Source organism: Vicugna pacos, chromosome 23 (genome assembly GCF_048564905.1).
Source record: "Vicugna pacos chromosome 23, VicPac4, whole genome shotgun sequence".
NCBI lineage: Eukaryota > Metazoa > Chordata > Mammalia > Artiodactyla > Camelidae > Vicugna > Vicugna pacos.
The window spans coordinates 9403016-9423379 of NC_133009.1; the positions used below are offsets into that span (position 1 = coordinate 9403016).

The 20364-nt window shown below is 35.6% G+C and overlaps 2 protein-coding genes and 1 long non-coding RNA gene across 10 annotated transcripts in view; 2 read left to right on the top strand and 1 right to left on the bottom strand.

The window, feature by feature from the left end:
• LOC116279904 (membrane cofactor protein-like) overlaps window positions 1-8444 on the top strand; it is a 281425-nt gene extending 272981 nt beyond the window's left edge. For all 3 annotated transcript variants that reach the window (XM_072948464.1, XM_072948463.1, XM_072948462.1), the window contains 4 exons: window positions 2926-2976; window positions 3480-3515; window positions 4041-4284; window positions 8240-8444. In XM_072948464.1, coding sequence (XP_072804565.1) covers window positions 2926-2976; window positions 3480-3515; window positions 4041-4284; window positions 8240-8312 — 404 coding nt within the window. In that variant the 3' untranslated portion in view covers window positions 8313-8444. The remainder of the gene's footprint in view (window positions 1-2925; window positions 2977-3479; window positions 3516-4040; window positions 4285-8239) is intronic.
• An 8055-nt stretch (window positions 8445-16499) lies between these two features.
• Window positions 16500-19747, bottom strand: LOC140688724 (uncharacterized). Of its 3 annotated transcripts, XR_012063476.1 has the most exons (3): window positions 19602-19747; window positions 17808-17915; window positions 16500-16787 (listed from the first exon to the last, which is right to left on the bottom strand). It is a non-coding gene; the product is annotated as an uncharacterized lncRNA (long non-coding RNA). The 3 variants fall into 3 exon arrangements; XR_012063475.1 differs by lacking the exon at window positions 16500-16787 and having other exon boundaries at window positions 17765-17915; XR_012063477.1 differs by lacking the exon at window positions 16500-16787 and having other exon boundaries at window positions 17765-17915; window positions 19137-19747.
• A 152-nt stretch (window positions 19748-19899) lies between these two features.
• LOC140688718 (membrane cofactor protein-like) overlaps window positions 19900-20364 on the top strand; it is a 34159-nt gene continuing 33694 nt past the window's right edge. For all 4 annotated transcript variants that reach the window (XM_072948454.1, XM_072948455.1, XM_072948456.1 and 1 more), the window contains exon 1: window positions 19900-20092. In XM_072948454.1, the coding sequence (XP_072804555.1) occupies window positions 19972-20092 (121 nt within the window). In that variant the 5' untranslated portion in view covers window positions 19900-19971. The remainder of the gene's footprint in view (window positions 20093-20364) is intronic.

Genomic DNA, 20364 nt, shown 5'->3' on the forward strand with positions numbered 1-20364 from the left:
GAACATTGCTACAACTTATGTCAGATAATGTTTTGCATATGTTTTCTTCCAGAAGATTTATACTGTCTTGTCTTATGTTTAATTCTTTCAGTAATTTTGAGTTTATTTTTGTGTATGGTGTGAGGGAATAGTCTAAATTTATGGATTTACTTGCAGCTGTCCAGTTATACAACACCATTTGCTGAAGAGACTCTCTTTACTCCATTGTATGTTCTTGCCTCCTTTGTCAAAGATGAATTGACCAAAAGTTTGTGGATTTATTTCTGAATTCTCTATTCTATTCCATTGATCCATCTGTCTGTTTTTGTACCAATACCACACTGTTTTGATTACTGTAGCTCTGTAGTATTGTCTGAAGGCCGAGAGGGTTATTCCTCCACTTCAGTCTTTTTCCTCAGTATTGCTTTGGCAATTCTGGGTCTTTTGTTATTCCATATATATTTTAGGATTGTTTGTTCTAGTTCTGTGAAAAATGTCCTGGGTAGTTTGATAGGGATCACCTTAAATCTGTAGATTGCTATGGTAGTATAGCCATTTTAGCAATATTAATTCTTCCAATCCAAGAACATGGGATATCTTTCCATTTCTTTAAGTCATCTTTAATTTCCTTAGTCAATGTTTTGTAGTTCTCCACATATGAGTATTTAACAGCCCTGGTCAGATTTATTCCTAAGTATTTTATTTTTTGGATGCAATTTTAAAAGCAATTGTTTCTTTACTTTCCTTTTCTGATATCTACTTATTAGTGTAAAGAATTGCAACTTATTTCTGTATGTTAATCTTGTTTCCTGCTACCTTGCCAAATTCTCTTATCAGCTCTAGTAGTTTTTGTGTGGAGCCTTTAGGATTTTCTATATAAAGTATCATGTCATCCTCATATAGTGACAATTTTACCTTGTCTCTTCCAGTTTGGGTCCTTTTATTTCTTTTTTTATGTCCAATTGCAAAGGTTAGGACTTCCAGTACTGTACTGAATATTGGGCATCCTTGTCTTACTCCAGATTTTAGCAGGAAAGCTTTCAGCTTTTCACCATTGAGTATTATGCTGGCTGTAGGAGTGTCATAAATAGCTTTCATTATGTTAAGATATGCTGCTTCTATACCCATCTGTTTCCTTCTTTAGGCTTGGAAAGTTTTCAGTCATGATTTCTTTAAATACATTTTCAAATCCCCTTTCTCTTTCTTCTTCTTCTGGGATCCCTATTATGTGCAGGTTGGAATGCTGTATATTATCCTATAAGTCCGTTATATTGCTTTCATTGGTTTTTAATTGCTTTTATGTCTGTTCTGTTTGAGTGACTTCCGTTATCCTGTTTTCTAAGTCACTTATTCATTACTCTGTGTTACCTGATCTGCTTTTGACTGCCTTTAGCTTGGCTCTTACCTCAGCCATTGAGTTTTCTGCTTTTAATTGACTCCTCTTTATAGTTTCTATTTCCTGTTATAGTATTCTCTGTCTCTATCTGTAGTTTCTCTAATTTCCTTAAGTGCTTTTATCACCCCATGATCAAGCATATTGTTGAGATCTGTCTCATTGTTCTTTCAGGGGACTTCCCTTTTTTATTTTTTTTAATTGGGAGTAATTCTTCTGCTTCTTCCTTTTACTTATGTTTCTCTGGATTTATGGATTTAGCAGTATCAGTTATCTACTCTGCTCTTGAAGAGCTGTTTTTTATTTGTTTGTTTTTATTTAAAGTGGGGAAATCCCAGTGTGAGGGTGCCTTTCTTATTTTGCCACTCCCTCCCCACAGGACTGGTCCTACAGCAATTTTCTTTTTTTTTTCTTTTACTGGATTTTGCCTAAATCATCCTGTATTTCAAAGTAAGAGACACTCTGCCAGATTTCAGGAGGTGTTCTGTGTTATACAGAGGGTTTGTAGATGTAATTCTTGGTGTATATGTGGGAGAAGGAGAGCTGTGAGTCTCTTGATTCTGCCATCTTGGCACCTCCCTCCAATCTGTAAATTACTTTGTGTTATATTAACAACTTAACAATATTAAGTCTTCCAGTCCATGAACACAAGATGTCTTTTAATTCATTTATGTCTTCTTCCCTTTCTTTCAGCAATGTTTTATAATTTTTAGAGGACAAGACTTTCCCTTTTTGGTTAAATTTATTTCTGAGAATTTTATTCTTTTTGATGCTATTTCAAATGAAATTTTTTGCTTAATTTTCATTTTGGATTGTTTATTATTAGTGTGCAGAAAGATGACAGATTTTTGTGTGTTGATTTTGTGTCCTTCAATTTTGCTGAAGGTATATATTTGTTATAACAGTTGTGTGTGTGTGGTCTTTATGAATCTTTCTATATAAAAGATCATGTTATCTATAAATAGACATTATTTTAATACTCCTTTCTCATTTGGATATTTTTATTTCTTTTTTACTAAATCTTTCTGACCAAAACTTCCAATATTATGTTGAATTGAAGTGTAGAGGCAAAATTAGGCATCCTGTCTTATTTTTGATCTTATGGGAAAAAAATTTTTAACATTTCAACATTAAGTATAACATTAGCTATAAGTTTTTTACCAATGTCCTGTTTTTTGAAGAGACTTTCTATTCCAGAGTAACCACTAAATCATTTTAAACCTTCCTCTATCATTTAATTTTAAGTAGAATCACATTGAATTCAAGGCTAATTTTAAATATACACTAATGATAAGTTTGCTTATTGTACCACAGAATTTGACACAAGGAATATCAGAGGACAAGAATAAGAGTTTGATAGCATTAAATATAAATTTATATCTTATGTTGCAGATTTTAAAGAGAAATTTTAATATCATTTATAAGGAAAACTAAATTAAAATTATGAACTATAATTATGGATTATAGAAAGGCAAAAAATAAACACCAATGAATGTATAGACCTTTAAGATTTATTTAGTCTTTTTCTTTACCTATTTCCATTTTTTTTCTAGAATATTCCACTCCAAAAGAATTATCATTACTTGGGGACTTTGGCAAACTAGGTATTATTTTAATTATTAATAACCCTACATCATTAGACCTTAGAGTTCTACATGGAAATATCATGTTCCAATCATTTGTAGGTAGGAAAGAAGCAATGTGTCATAAATAATTAGTAATAGCTGACATTTACTGTTATTTTAGTAATGCAGATACCATGACAAATGCAAGTAGTAATTTCTATAGATGCATATATGTAATTTTCTCTAATCTAGTGAATTCTGTCATAGTAACCTGTACTAACTACCATGACATGATAGCTATATCACAAAACAGTGAAAAGTGAGGCTCCTGTTAAGAGCATCACAAGGTGGATCCTAACCCTGAAATCTCTTTAAAGGGGTTCTGTGATCAAAATGACTTGGATGCACTAGCAGTCATGCCAAAAGCACATTAATAAACTTGTTTGCTGTCGTTTTTAGATTCTGATCAAAATTAAAATACAGTAGCTATCTAGGACCCATACATGCTCAATATCTTCAAAATTGTTCATTTTTTTCCTCAGATTCAAGAAGCATTTCTCTGCTTATTCTAATTGCAAGTACGTATCCAAACTTCAATACCTCTTAAATCGCAATGTAGTGTGAATAAGTCCATTATTTTTTTCAGTGATTTTTCAGTTACTGTAGTTTTTTTTAATAGCTTGAAATTAAGTAAAAACAGTCTAGAAAAACCTGATCTTTTATGATATACCACTTCGTGCTGGTACATTGTACAATGTACCACTGTACCTTCTTTTATATTCTGTAACTTCACTTAGTAACAAGCCCTCAATAATAAATGTTTTTTTCAATATGAGTGGTCATATGAGTCTGCTTCTTGAATGCGCTTTGTACTATCTTCAAATTAAACAAGGACTCTGACCTACTGTGAACTGTTTAAGTGACTCCAAGGAGTTGATTTAGATCCTTAAGAGTCTAAATGGAATATAAATGTATATGGGCTTAAATAAAATTACATTTTCTAACTGCAAAAAATGTAACCAACATTTATTTCTTCTGTTAGGTTTGGAATCTTGATAATTAGCTTCAGAGTTACATATCATTTCTTTCTTCTTTTCTTTTAGTTGTTGCCATTTTATTAGTTTACATCTGCCTGTACAGATATCTTTTCACTAAGAAACAGAAGAAGAAAGAAGAGGAGGAGAAAGAGGAGAAAGAGAAGAAAGAGAAGGAAGAGAAGGAGAAGAAAGAGAAGGAAGAGAAGGAGAAGAAAGAGGAGGAGAAGAAAGAGAAGGAAGAGAAAGAGAAGAAAGAGAAGGAAGAGAAGGAGAAGAAAGAGAAAGAAAAGAAAGAGAAAGAGAACAAAGGGTAAATTACAGCTCATTTCCTCTTAGTCTAACCTTTCCACTCTTGACATGCATTTGTGCAGTTGTTTGTAGTCCATGTTGCATGCCATTTTTTTAAAAATGTGCCTGCATGAGAGTGCTGTCTGAATTGCATTTCATTACTGAAAATATTTTTAGCTACTTTTCATGTCATTGAACAGGATAAATTTATGCAGAGTTTCTTCAACTATTACAACTGCAAGAAACATTTCAGTGGCATTAGATGTTTAAGTTCTGCGGTAAACCATGGACTATTATGAGGCCTTCCCTACCCTAGTTGTATCCTACTTCCTAGATTGGGCTAGTAGCCAAGATTAAAGTTTAAATGGTTCACGGCAGAAACTCTGACATTTGCATTCACTTGCATTTTATGATGAAAATCTCCATTTGTCTGCACAGCTTAGGTAGTAGTAAGAAGCTATGTAGCCACAATTTGATTTCATTTCATTTAGAGCTGTTATCTATATAAGTTAAGCTGTGAAATTAAAAGCAGCATTATTTGATTTCCCTTTTATGTTCTCTTAATTTACTAAGCGGCAGTAAAATAGATGGGATTAAAGTTACTGAAAGGGTAATATTTACAAGGCACCTCTTTAATTTTGTCCTTCTCTTTATCTGTAAAAATGAAAAAAGTCAGGGGGGCTTAGAATAGAAAAAAAAGAATAAAAATTCATATCTACTAAGGTAAATTGGGATTTTAAACATTAAACTTAAATTTTAATGAAAAAAATTACAATTTAATAAAAGACTTAAAATAAATCAAGGCCAATAAACATAATGAACATAGACACAAAAGTCCCCCAAAAATGTCATTAATTAAGGAAATTGAGAAAGATACAAATAAATAGAAAGATATTTCATGTTGATGGATTGGAAGAATTCACATTGTTAAAATGCCCATACTACACAGAGTAATCTATGGATTCTACGCAATCCCCATCAAAATTCCATTGGCATTTTTTACAGAAACAAAACAAGCAATCTTAAAAATATCTGTATAGAACCACAAAAGACCCTAAATAGCCAAAGCACCCTTAAACTGTAAACATCATGCTCGCTGGTGTCAAACTATATTATAATGCTCAAGTAATCAAAACCATATGATATTGGCATAAAAACAACACATAGATCAATGGAACAGAATACGGAGCCCAGAAATAAACCTACATGTATAAAGTCAGTTAATTTATGACAAAGGAGGCAAGAATATATGGTGAAGAAAGAAAAGTCTCTTCAATAAATGGTGTAAGGAAAACTAGACGGCTACATGCAAAAGAATGAAAATGGACCACCATCTTACACTATATACAAAATTAACTCAAAATCTGTTGAAGACTTGAGCATAAGACCTGAAATCATAAAACTCCTAGAAGAAAACATAAGCAGAAACTCATTGATATCCATCTTGGCAATTATTATTATTATTATTATTATTATTATTATTATTATTATTATTTGGATTTGGCACCAAAAGCAAAGGCAAGAAAATCGAAAAGAAACAAGTAGCACTATGTCAAACTGAAAAAGCTTCCACACAGCAAAGGAAACCATCAACAAAATAAAAGGGCAATCTACTGAATGGAAGAAAATAATAGCAAACTATGTATTTGATAAAAGATGAATATCCAAAATATGTGACCACTCATACATCTCAATAGCAGAATATCAAACAATTTAATTAACAATGGGCAAAGGATTTAAATGGACACTTTCTAAAGAAGACATAGAGGTCTTCATCCATCAGGTACATGAAAAGATATCCAACAGGTACATGAAATGATGCTCAGCATTACTAATCATCAGGGAAGTGTGATTCAAAACCTCAATATAATATCACCCTGCAGTATTGAGGTTCCTCAAAATATCCAAACTAGAACAACCATACAATCCAGCAATTCCACTTCTGGGTATTTATCCAAAGGAAATGAAAACACTAACTTGAAAAGATATCTGCACTCCCATGTTCATTGTGGCATTATTTATAATAGCCTAAGTATGGAGACAATGTAAGTGTTCATAGTGTGGAGAGAAGGGGACCCTCCCACACAGCTGGTGGGAATGTCGTTTGGTGCAGCCATTATGGAAAACAGTATGGAAATTCCTCAAAAAACTAAAAATAGACTTACCATATGATCCTGCAATCTCACTTCTGGGTATATATATCCAGAGGCAGCTCTAATTTGAAAAGATACATTCACCCTAGTGTGCACAGCAGTGCTATTTACAATAGCCAAGACATGGAAACAACCTAAATGTCCATTGACAGATGACTGGATAAAGAAGATGTGATATATTTATACAATGGAATACTATTCAGCCATAAAATAAGAACTTTTAAGGTAGAAACTCAGCAACTATCAAACATGAAATGCAGTATTAATAATTATACTCACTCTGCTGTGCATTACATCCTCATGACTTATTTAATGAAAGTTTCTAACTTTTGACTCCTTTCACTCCCTATAAGCAATTTCTTGTTAAAAGCAAAGTTATGTCTTGATCACAGGAGTAAAGGGGAAGACAATTTTATACCAACTACAATGAGAGTCTGGGCCTATCCAGCCCAGTGTGTCTGCATGGTTCTCTTAGGATTCCTTTGAGTCTAAAGCCAACTAGGACAGTAGTTTTCAGATAGACATGAACTTCAAAGTGTCTGTAAACATTTGAAGATAACTTAATGAATGCTGAAGGTAATAACATAACTGGAATTAGTCATTCACACTCACATTTTAATCATCTTCGAATAGCTTTTTTGTTATATCTAATGAATGTTTCTTTAAAATTATATTAATGCTTATTTATTTTTCTCATATATTAAATTTCTATTTATAATTCTATTTTTTAAAAGAGTCCAGTACCACTAGAAAAAAATGAACTGATTTCAAAAAGTAGACAAATATAGTGGTTTTGGAGGATTCAGGAGGAGTCGCCCACCACAGTAGTCCTTAGGAAAATGGCTCTGTTACAAGCATAGTGCTGTGACAGTGGTGGTTCAGTGATGCCTCACCCACAGGAGAAATAGTAGAATCTCCAAAATTAACACAGTTAGCTCTGATGTGGGGTCGGCATCCCGAAGTGTTTGCTGGGGCGGGAACGCTCTGAGTAACCGACTGGTCCACATTTGGTTGTGGTCTGTCTACCCTGTTTCCTGAGGAGGAACTGGGACTGCATTTTCCAGCTCCAGACTCCTTAGCCCTGAGTGGCTGCTGTGACTTCAAACATGGCTTATCCTACGTAAGATGAGCTTGAGTGCAAAGTACACACCAGATTCAAAGACTTAGTGCAAAGAAATGTATAGTATAAGGGTACTAGGTTAAATTAAATATATTAAAACTAATCCTGCTTCTTTTCATATTTTAATGTGATGACTTCCAGAAAATTCAAAATTACCTGTGTGATGCACCTTATATTTCTTTGCATAGCACTGATTTGAATAATAGGTTTTAGAAAGATGTCTGCTTTTACAATAAAAGTGTGATGTGGATTTTACTTATTTAGGAGTCTCTCTTATTGCAACACATCATTTCCTTGACAGTGAGGGGTAAATGAGGCATTATTAAACTTGAACACTCCTGGAATTATTGTCTTTTTAAAGGTTTTATCTCAGAGCCAGATTTAAAACTCCATTATTAGGGAAAATGCATGTTTCTATTTAATCTTTCTCACTGACCCCAAACTAAAATATTTACTAAGTATATGCAACTGCTCTGTTTTTCATTTTGGGGGGCATCAAAAATATAACACAGGGTTAGAAAAAGGGTTTCTGGAGTGAGACTAGTTGAACATTTGAAATTACTTGAAAAGAATCATTTCCTAGTTATGTGACTCTTACTACTATAAATATGCTTTTAATTGTCCATTTTCTAAATAAGCTTCTGGAATTTAATTTCTGTACTTATGTTTACTGCTGATGCTATCTTTTTTGCCTTGTCTTGTAGGAAAAGAGAAGTTACTGCTAGACCCACAGCTCACCAGATAAAACCGACCAGCCCATCAGTACGGAAGCACTAATTGTTTTCTACAAACCCACATATTAATTTATCTTTTGAGTCTGTTAATATATTAATATCTACAGTAAATTCATACAACTATGGAAAATAGTATGCAGATTCCTCAAAAATTAAAAATAGAATTACCGTATGATCCAGCAATTCCAGTATAGGTATATACTGAGAGGAAACAAAATCTTCCATGTGGAAGAGATCACTGCACCTCCCTGTGTATGGCAGCATTACTTACAATAACTGAGACTACCTCCATCGACAGATGAATAGATAAAAAAATGTGAAATATATTTATATATAAGCACACACACACACATGCATACATAGAGTGGAATACTATTCAGCCATGAAAAAGAGGGAATACCTTCCATTTGTGACAACACTTATGCATCTTCATGGCTTTTGTCTAAGTGAATGAGGCATACATGAAGAGACAAATACTGCAGTCTCACTTATATGTGGACTCCAACAATCCACATTCATAGAAAAAAAAATCAGATTTCTGGTTACCAGAGGTAGGGGAGTTCTGAGAAGGTGGAGGAATTGAGTAAAGAGGTTCAAAAGGCACAAACTTCTAGTTATCAGATAAGTAAAGACTAGTATGTAATGCACAGCATGGTGACTGTAATTAGAATGCTGTATTGCATACCTCTGACACCCTGTACCCAACAGTTCTGCATCCTTGGATAAGGAGGGCTGGCTGTGGTATGCCTTATACAAGGGACTTGAGCATTTAGATTTTTATTTGTAGGGGAAGTGGGTAGGGATCTGGAACCAATCCCCCTCAGATGTCAGGGGATAACTGTATTGGCAAGTTGCTAAGAAAGTAAGTCTTAAAAATTCTGATCACAAAGAAGAAAATAAATTTGGGGGGTAACTATGTGAGATGATAGATGTTAAGAAATTTAGTGCAGTAATCATTTCACAATATATACATTACCAAGTCATGTTGGGCACTTTGAACTTACACAGTGTTATTCAGGCATACTTTGTTTTTTTTGTTTGTTTGTTTGTTTTTGTTTGTTTGTTTGGAAATTATAGGTTTGTGTCAGTCTTACATCAGCAAGTTTATTGGTGCCAACATTTGCTCCTTTCATGTCTCTGTATGACATTTTGGTCATTCTTTCAGTATTCAATTTTTTATTATTATTCTATTTGTTACGATGATCTGTTTTCAGTTATCTTTCATGTCACTGCCAGGACTCACTGAAGGCTCAGATAATGGTTAGAAGTTTTAGCAATAAATTATTTTTTCATCAAGAAATCTACCTTGTTTTTTTAGACATAATGGTTTTGCGCATTTAATAGACTACAGGACAGTGGTCACATAAAACTGGGAAACCAAACAATTCATATGATTTGCTTTATTGCAATGTCTGTTTTAATGCAGTGATCTAGAATCAAACCCACAGTGTCTCTGAGGTATATCCGGATGTCAATTATGTCTCAATGAAAACAGAAGGAAAAGAGAGATCTACAAAGATAATTCTCTAGATTCTTTCACTCTCATAAATGCTAGTGTAAAGTCTCCATGTTACTGAGTCCAATCTCATTCTGCTTGTCACACCACAAGCCAATAAATTAGGAAACAAGGTGTTGGGGCAAGGAATAGCTACTTTATTTGGAAAGCCAGCAAATGGAGAAGATGGCAAACTAACGTCCTGGAGAACCATCTTCCCAAAGTCAGAATTCAGGCTCCTTTTATACTAAAAGGGGGAGAGTGTATGCTTGGTTGTTAGAAAAATCTTGGTGTAAGAAATCTTTGTTCTTGGAATCCTTTCTTCTTGCAACTGTCCACATGGGTCAGGTTATGCTGTCCCTGTAAAACCTCCAATAAAACAAATGTTATTTTCTATTCTGCATCTTGTTGTCTTTATATGAAAGAAAAAGTGTTAGTATCCTTAAAGGTTTAGCGCTGAGAATAGGCTATCCTGTATATTTCAGGGTACAGGCAACATTCCTTTACAAAAGCTGCAGAACTAGCAAGACTGAGCCTAGGAAGTACAGCACAGGGTTAAAGCCAAAGGAACAGATCTAATATTGGAGTCGGATTAGTTATTTTCTATTATAATAATGCTAACATTTTACTATTGTTTGAATGTAGCCACTGTCCTTTAATCTTCTCTGAAACATGTAGGAATTTGGGATTGAACATCTTGCCTGTTTTCCCTTAAATAACACTTATATTTATAGGGCAAGTCAGCTCCCTGGATCTCTCGTAGTATTAAGGTTGGAAATACGTTTTTTTGATAAAATTTCCAAACTCAGAGAAATATTCCTCAAATGATTAAATTTTATTTGTAAAGAAAGGGACTTTGAAACCCCTCTGTTTAAAGATTAAAGCCAACTCTTAAGATTCATTCAACAACCACAAAATGTGTTTTATATATTATTTATTACTAAAAGCCTTTACAAATATGTGAACACTATCTCAGCCCATATTCATTAAAAGTAAGAGCACCGAATATTGGGAATTTGAACAAGTTTGTCTTAACTAAGAATATTACCAGAAAAATATTCTTAAAGTAATAGGGGAAAGTTTTATTTTTAAAAATTATTTGTAACTCCTTGGTGATTTAGAAAAGCTATGAAGTTTATGTCTAGCACTTGTTCTTCACCTCTTTTAATAAAAATAAGCCAACCTGAGAAATCAAAAAGAATTCAGCCTCAGTTGCCTGCTTCTGTAAAAAATTAGAGGCTTTCACAGCCATAACAGGAGTGTCAGCTCAGTAAGGTGTGAACACTGTGGCCTCGCAGTTTTCCTAAAAAGAATTCCCCTCTTTAAGACAATTAGAATCACTCTAAATTCTGGCTCTAGGTGTTTTTTTCTCCCTACTTGAATGACAGGATGTCTTACTTTAAACATGTCATCTGAAGGTATTAGAGCAGACAGATAGCTAGATATGAGCAGAGAAAAAGGGACACAGGCCAAACACAGGAAAACATATATCACGTAAGCACTAGGGGTCCCTGGGCAGACAAAGAAAAGCAGGAACCTCTGGGCTGATAAGTGGTCACACCTTTTGGGGTGATGAGCAGCCTGGAAGCTAGCAAGGAAAGGTGGGAAAAGGTAGGAATCTCCAGTGTTCAAATGTAAACTTTAGCTCATTATGCCCTCATTTCAATAAAACTATCCTTGCAGATTAGAAATACCCATCATGCACTGATGTCATGACACTTTCAATCCAGACTAAATAAGAACACCTTCTCTTCCGGAAGGTGGAGTTGGGATGAAAATCAGGGAATACAACCAAAAACCTTCCCTCCTCAATGAATATTCTGCCCATTCATTTTTACACTCTATGTAACCAACTTGCCAAAAAAACTCAGGGCAGTCACGTGCCTGAGCCTGTCCATTCTCCCCTTGAGAGTGTACCATCCATCCCTTAATAAACCCGCACTTTACTTTCTTAAGCTCTGTGTCTCAGCTCAATTCTTCGTGGGATGTGAAAAGAATCCGGACACCAGCTACATCTACCAGCAATGAAGGTAGGCAATTTTGTGGGGGGAAGACATCTATCAGATAATATCAAGTTGCATCAGAATCTTTGTCTTTGTGGGCACCTCACCTCATCTGTAAAAAGGCAGCATAAAGACTCAGCCACGTATTTCAGAAAAGCAAACTTTGTGGATTTGCTGTCAGTCATACAAAGGGACAAAAAGAGAAACAGCTCAGGTAGCTCTTTATCTCAGGTGGGGCAGTTCCCAGCCCCTTCTCAGTCCTCACACCAGGCAGGGCAGCTTTAAAGGAGCCAGTGGTCAAAGAGGAGGGGCTGCCCTCTACCCCAAAGATTTGTACAGGTTTTGATGTACAATTTTCCAATTAGTAGCACAAATTGGGCCAAAGAAATGTTGCCTTGAGAAGGATATGAGTGGATCTAGAGTGAACCAGAGTAAATAGTTTTACTCCCTAAGGACTTCTTTATAGAGCCCTGTAAGTGTTCCTTCCTTTTATAATCTCTGATGAGTCACCTTAGAAAGATAAGTTTGAGCAAAAGTTAACACAAATTCTGAATTAAATTAGAGTTGAAGTTTTACTGTACCCATTTTTATATAGTTTTCAAAAATGAAGCACTTGCTTAGAAACAAGGGATGACTGTACTTTTTTTATGCTAATTGAAGAATTTTTGAACCAAAGATATTACGCTTATTGAAATAAACTGACTTATAATTATTTCTGCTTCAAATTTAGTGTTTTCAATTCAATATATTTATATGTGAGATTGAAATATGTGTATAGATATAAATTAAGTTCTATTCATTAAATAATTTGTTAAGTTACCTAAATAATGGGGAAACCATTTCTTCTCTAGAAAAATAGGTTCAAGTGAGAGAGAAAATGTACGTTTGGATTTAAACATTTCTTAAAAGTGCAGGAATGTACTCTCAGTGGAATGAAAAGTCTCTTGTCTTTATAGTTCATTTTTTGAGATTTGAATTTTCAAATCTGTTTTAAAAATAAAATGTAGATTTGGAGAAGTTTTATTCATGAGGATGCATTTACTTCCATGTGTTTTATCTCAAATCAGAGCATACTCCTAATTGAGGTCCCTCTTCTGGAAGGACTCCCCTCCTACAATCACCACTCCTCCCCTCACATCTCAGAGCCCTAACTGTGTCCAGTCTCCTCCCCTCCCAGCCCGTCCTGTGCCTCCCCTGCTCAAAGGTGTTCTGTCCACCACATTACCTACAGCATGAAGTCCACATTTCTTTCACGATAATTGAAGGCTTTGTACCATTGTCCTCGTTTCTTCCCAAGCCTTCTCTTTCTGCTACACTTCAGAAAACCTGCCCTCAGTCAAGCCAGACCATCCGCCCTGTGCTCTCTGCTGAACTCCTAGCTCACTGTTGTCCAGAAGTGCCTCTGGTCCTGTCTGATCCTGGGCATCTTTCAAAGCCCAGCTCACAGTGCCCTGGGGAGTACGGTCATTTTAACAACAGTAGTTCTTCCAGTCCATGAGCATATTATATCTTTCCATTTGTTTGTGTCATCTTCAGTTTTTTCATCAATGTCATACAGTTTTCCAAGAACAGGTCTTTTACCTCCTTAATTAGATTTATTCCTAGGCATTTTGTTGATTTTGATTCAATTGTAAATGAGATTGTTTTCTTAATTTCTCTTTCTTATTGTTCATTGTTAGTGGACAGAATCACATTGGATTTTTGTATATTAATTTTGAATCCTGCAACTTTACTGAATTCATTGTTGAGTAATAACAGCTTGTGATGGCTTCTTTAGGATGTTCTATATATAAAACATATCATGTCATCTGCAAGCAGTAACACTTTTGATTCTTCCTTTCTAATTTGGATTTCTTCTCTTTTTTTTTTTCTGATTCCTGTGGTTAGAACTTCCAATATTAATGCTGAATAAAACTGGCAACATCCTTGTCTTGTTCATGATCTTAGAAGAAATGCTTTAAGTTTTTCATCATTGAGTATAATGTTAGCTGTGGATTTGTCATATGTGACTTTTATTACACTGAGATAACTTCTCTCCATACCCACGTTGTTGACATTTTTTATCATAAATGGATGTTGAAATTTATCAAAAAATGTATGCATCTATTAAGATAATCATATGATTTTTATCCTTTATGTTATTAATTTGGTGTATCATGTTGGTTGATTTTCAGATGTTGAATCATCCTTGCATCCCTGGAATAAATTCCACTTTCTCAAGATGTATGATCCACTTATTGTACTGTTGAATTAGTTTGCTAACATTTTGTTGAGGGTTTTTGCCTTTAATATTCATCAGAGATACTGCCCTGTAATTTTTGTGCCTTCTTCATCTGGTTTTACCATCAAGATAATGCTGGCTTCTTAGAATGAGTTTGAAAGTGTTTCTTCCTCTTCTATTTTTTGGAAAAGTTTGATAAGGATAGTTGTTAATTCTTCTTTAGCTGTTTGGTAGAATTCACCTGTGAAACCAACTTGTCTTGGACTTTTGTTTGTTGAGACTTTTAAATTATTGATTCAGTATCCTTACTAGTAATCATTCTTTTCAGATTTTCTCTTTTACTATGATTAAGTCCTGACAAGTTTTAAATTTCTAGGAATTTACCCACTTCTTCTAGGTTGTCTAATTTTTTAGTGTATAATTATTTATGGTAGTCTTTTATGATCATTTGTATTTCTGTGGTATCATTGTAATACCTCTCTCATTTCTGAAATTATTTGAGTCCTCTTTTTTTCCTTGATGAGTCTAACTAAAGGTTTGTATACTTTGTTTATTTTTTCAAATAATCATTCTTTGTTTCATTGATCTTTTCTATTGTCTTTTAATCCTCTTCTTCATTTATTTCTGCTCTGTTCTTTATTTCCTTCTTTTTACCAACTTTGGATTTTCTTTGTTCTCCTTTTTCTTCTTCCTTCAGGTATCAGATTGGGTTGTTTGAGAATTTTCTTGTTATTGACATAGGCATTTATCAATAAGAATATTATCTTAGAATAGTTTTTGTTGTATCCCATAATTTTTGATATGTTACGTTTCCATTTTCATTTATCTCAATGTGTTTTTTATTTTTTCTCTTACCAATCAACTGATCAGTGGTTTAATCACCACATATTTGTGATTTTTCGAGTTTTCTTCACATAATTAATTTCTTGTTTACTATCATTGTGGTCAGAAAAGATGTTTGCTATGATCCAAATCCTCTTAAATTTACTGAGACTTGTTTTGTGGCCTAAAAAAAGGGTCTAGATTGGAAATTGTTCCATGTGCATTTGAGAAGAATGTGTATTCTGTTCCTTTTAGATCAACTATTTTGTAAATATCTACCTAATCTAATGTGCTGTTTAAAGCGAATGTCTCCTTATTGATTTTCTGTCTAAATGATCTATCCATTTATGTAAGTGCAGCATTGAAGTCCTATACTATTAGTGTATTGCTGTCTACTTCTTCCTTTAGGTTTGTTAATATTTGGTTAATATATTTAGGTCCTCCTTTTTGGGTGCATAAATTTTTACAAATGTTGTATCTTATTTGATTGACCTTATCATGATATAATCCCTTTCTTTATCTCTTATTACAGTTTTGGTTTCAATTTATGTGAAATGCTAGCATCACGATTAACAGCATATAAATTCTGGGGAGTTCAGTTGTCAACCATGCTGTCATCTAAATAAAAATATCCTGTTAGTTCAGTGTCCTCCCTTGACAAAGTTACTATAAGTAAGCTGGAGAACACCTCAATTAAAATTTTGGCTGGAAAAGAGCCAATACACTTCAACAGAATAAGATCTGAGACTCGTAAAATCTTTGAAGTGACTTCACAGAGATGCAAATATGTGCACGTGAAGATGCTGAAGCTCCCCCAGTATCTAGCGAAGCTCTCGTCTCTTGATTTGGATTTCTGTCATTCCTACATCCTCTTCTCTTGTGCTAAAAGCATACATTATCTAGTCAGGGGAAACTACACTTAAGATATATAAATTGTCTCAATTACTTAAAGAAAGAAGATGTCACCCAGGATTTCTTTTTCCAAGTGTGTCATTTTTCTTATTTTAAAAATGATATCATGTAGCATGGGCTTATTAAGGAGAATTTCAAAAACACAGGAGGAAGATATAAAAATATGTGTCACATGAATTATATTACCTGATGAGAACCACAGCTAATACTAATTCATTATTTGCTAATATTTCTTCATATGTTTCTTCATGTCTTTTTTCCTTAGATAGCTATTATTCTTTCATAGATCAGAATATATTCTGGTTAGACAGATTGGTATAATATATATGCTGTATCAGTTTTCACTTTCTCAATGGAAACGTAATTTCAATAAATCCATGGTATTTTTAAACTTCAGTTATCTTTAGGAAATGCTGTATATACTAATGATGCATAAAATTCCATATTGCCTAACTTGTACTATTGAGACTACTCTGTGTACCTCTGGCCTTACATTTTTTATCTGAAAAGTAGGGGCTGGAACAATTGATCTCCAAAGCTGTTCCCAGTGCTAACATTCTAATTTTGTTTTGTTTGCCTTTTTGTACACTTAAGTGTGAGATGTTAAGTTAAAGTCTATGATGTTTAAATGTACTTTTCTATCTCCACCATTACAGTGAGAAAGCAATGAAAGATTTTATCTTTATAAACCTACTTGTGGAATGTGCTTTGTAATATATTTAATTTTTAAAACCTCCAGAAGACAAGAGGAAACAAAATGAATACCTTTCCCATCTGAGAGGTGCCCTCCTTTCTGTACTTGACTGAGTTTAGAACCCCTGTGTTGTATGTGGCATGCCACAGTAATGCCCTTGAAGTAATCGCTAAGTAAGAAGATCAACTGTCTGGCAGTTGTAAGTAAAGGTGGCAGAGCTCCCAGGGCCAACATCAAAACAATGGCTTAACTATCCTCTGCTTGGCCATTCTCTTTCAGAGTTTCACAAATACCTAACCTGTAAGCCACCATGACAGGGAAAGTCTCTTCAGAGAGCATTCACAGGTCCCTTCGGGCTGCTACCCCTGCCTCTGAAAAGCAAAATGTAAATATACCAATTTAGGCACCAAAATACCATCTAACACTGTTTTATTAAACAAAGTTGGCTTCTGTTCAATGACACCCCCAGACACCTACCTCTACCCTGCCACCATTCCTAAAGCTACAAGAGAGTGACCACATAGCTCCAAACCTGGTCTACAAACAAGCATATTCTCCTTTCTCTCCTCATTGTCTCTTGGCAGTTGACAAAATCTTTAGAGGAGTTGGAGGAACCACTGGTGTTTAAGCCCCTACTTCACTCAAAGCCTGAACTCTTGAGTTCTAGTCCTCTCAGGACATTAGGAAGTTCACAGTCTTTGAACTCAGTCACTAAAATGACCTCAAGCTTAGCAAGTAGACAGTAGCTTCACTTCACAGGTCAGCTTGCCATGCCTGATTTAGAAGAGTTTTCTGTGCAGACAGTTGTAGTTTGTTTCTTTCAAAGACAAACCCTACTTTGTTTAGTTAATCAAATTATTAAAATCAAAATCTCTCAGAACTTCCCCAGCATTTGTAAATCCATGCTGGGGGAAGATTGGCAGAGACATGTTAAATGCACTTGAAAGCTACACCCATTTATTTCATTTAGTATTTAATGGGTATTTATTATGCACCTAGTAAAGGCGTAGAACTATCCCAGCACGGGAGATACAGCAAGAAGACTCCATCCCTGGCTTGGATCTTGACCAGAAAAACAAGGAACAAAGCTCAGAACTTTTCAGATGGAGACTCAGTTGGGCTAAATGAACATAAGTTAAAGAAATTTAGTGATAGTCTTCAATTCTATTTAGGATGGTTTGATGAACCCCAGGTATAGAAATTTCACTGATTGAAAGAAAGTTTCATAAAACCCAACCTATGAATCTAATGGAGCACCTGTCACTAGGAAACCAAAAACTAATCATATTTCTTTCCCTATATTTAAATATTGCCATGGGAAAAATAAACTTACTTTCAAGTCTAAAAATAGATGTGAAACTTTTTTCCAGCTTTATTGAGGTATAACTTACACATAATATTGCATACAAATGGCTGCAGAGAACAATAAATAGATTCTTTCTTTTCATAGATAATCGCCAACATTGAGCCGCAGAACATTTCTATCACTCTTCACAACCCTAAGAATGAACAGAAATGACAATTCCCCCTCATTATATTTTCCTTTACTGTCTCCTTAATTACATCTCTTTTAACTGTGTTATCATGGAGTGTTCGGATTTAACAATCCAAGACACTGAGGTGTTTTTATTTTACAGATCACACTTGTACATTGTGTTTTATATGCTTTGCTTTACTAAGAATTCAAAATTTTTTCTTGATCTGGGATGAAGAGGAAATTCTACGGTTTGTTGAACCCAGAATATCTTTGGCACATCTCAAATATAAAATTATTTCAATATATATAAAATTTTGTAATTCCAGGTGATGTATTTGAGGTCTATAAGGAGAATTTCCATTTCCCCACCATCCTCTCATACCTTAATTCTGTGTGATACAGGGGTCTTTCCCCACCATTCTATGAATAAAGTAGTAGTTGAAATACAGGTTGAATGCAAATAACTTTTTTCTACCTGATTCCAAGTATAACATAGGATCAATACAGAAAACTATTAAGAAAGAAATGTCCATAATCCTGTCAAGCATTGGTTAACTGGAGCGTATTTCCAACTGATTTGTTTTATCTGTATCATTTATTACTTTTGTTTTAATAAAAGAAATGGTAAAATGTATATAGTGATTTGGAGTCTGCTTTTTCCACTTAGATATATCATAGTTTCTTACATTGATTTTTTTACACTGCTTGCTGCACTGAATTTCATAAATTCCATAATTTACCTACCATAAGCTCTTACTACTTCTACTACTAGACACATAAGACTTAAATTTCTTCCAAAACTGTACATCTTTGCTCACAGCTTTGATGATTTCTTTATGATAAACTCTAAGTGGTACTGGTGGTTCAAAAGTCATGCCATTTCAAAACTTTTAACCTACAAAAAAGTTACACTAAAAACTAAAAGTATGAGTTTGTTGGTCTTCCAATATGTTTACTCATACTGTTTGGCTTTTTTATTCTTTGGCAACTAATAGGAAGAAAATGTCAACTCTTTTTGTTTGCTCTTTAATACCAGCCCTGTTACTTTTCACTTACTAGTCATACAGATTTACTTACACTTCCACAAATAAATCTTGCTTACTGTTATTTCTCCAGCATTGTTTGAGAGAATGTTTCAACAGAAAAGTTCTCCCCTTTATCCATTTCATCTAACCAATTCCTTACCATCACAACTCTAATGACATTCATTATTTCCAAGAATTTGTAATACACCCGTCCTTACTTGTCTCATGCATGTATATTTCATCTTCAATAAAGTATTTAGTTGCTCAAAAGCAAGGGCCCCATAGAGTTGAGACCCAATATGATAATGACCTGGTGTTGTTTAATAGTTCACTTTCCCAGGGTGCTCTCCTAGGAGTACAGGGGAGACACATTAGCGGCTGGGAGAGCAATGGCCAAACCTCTCATGATCTTGAAATCTATCAGGCCATGAGAGACTTCTGGAGCAGATACTCAACCACGGAAATCTCAACTATTTTCCCGAATTACGCCTGACTAATGCCAAATACTGAGCAGGTGCCCAGGACCAGTGTGGAGTCTTGAGGGGTGTCTGCCCCATGGTGACCCGCTGTCTAGGCCGCAGGTTTCTATTCTCAGGTCGATGCACTTTCTTCTTTAAACCGGCGTTTCGGAAAAGGGACAATGATGACCGTGCCAACCCTAGATTTCTTTCCACCCTTCCTACCTCGGAGGGGGTTAACAGTCTGTTTACAAAGCGGCAGTGAACCCGCCATTAACCTCAAGGTAGGTCTGCAGAGGGAGGAACCAGAGTCAGTCAGGCCTCAAGAAGGAGGCTCAAAGCTGACCTGGCCCAGGGAGGGTTAAACTCCAGCCTGGGCCCGCGCCCCCTCCCCTGGCCTGACAGCCTCCCCGGCGCCGAGGCCCCGCCTTACAGCCCGCCCATTGGCCCCGCCAGACCCTCACTTCCACCCCGGGAGTGGCCCAGGCCACGCCCACCTGCATCAGCGCTAGACACTGAATCCGGGGATTATTGCGTCTGTTAACTGATCTTTAAAAGATCTCCGCTGGGCTGGTCCCCCCTGATCTTCTCGAAAATGGCAGCGTCTTACACATCGCTCGTGGCACCTTCTGGCCGCCCTGAGAGTCCCCTTTTGGCTTGGTGCTTCTTTGGGATTCTTTTGACGGCCCTAGTGCTCCTGCTACCCATATTCTCCGGTATGTGCCTGGAGAGCCTGTGCGCACCAGAGGCAAAGTGGAGCGGGTCAGGGGGCAAGCTTACCAGAGGCGAGGGAAGGGGGAGCTTTGCTTGGTGGCTTGGGTAGGACTGTCGGGGCTGGGTCCACCCGGGGTCTTAAAGAGTTGGGGTAGAAGGCGTGGCCAGAGTGTCCCCGGGTCTGTTGTGCGGGGACCCACGGGAATGGGGACCATCTAATGTCCAAGGAGAAAATTTGCTTGGTGATGGGCACTGAGCAGTGCGGGGTGTTAGG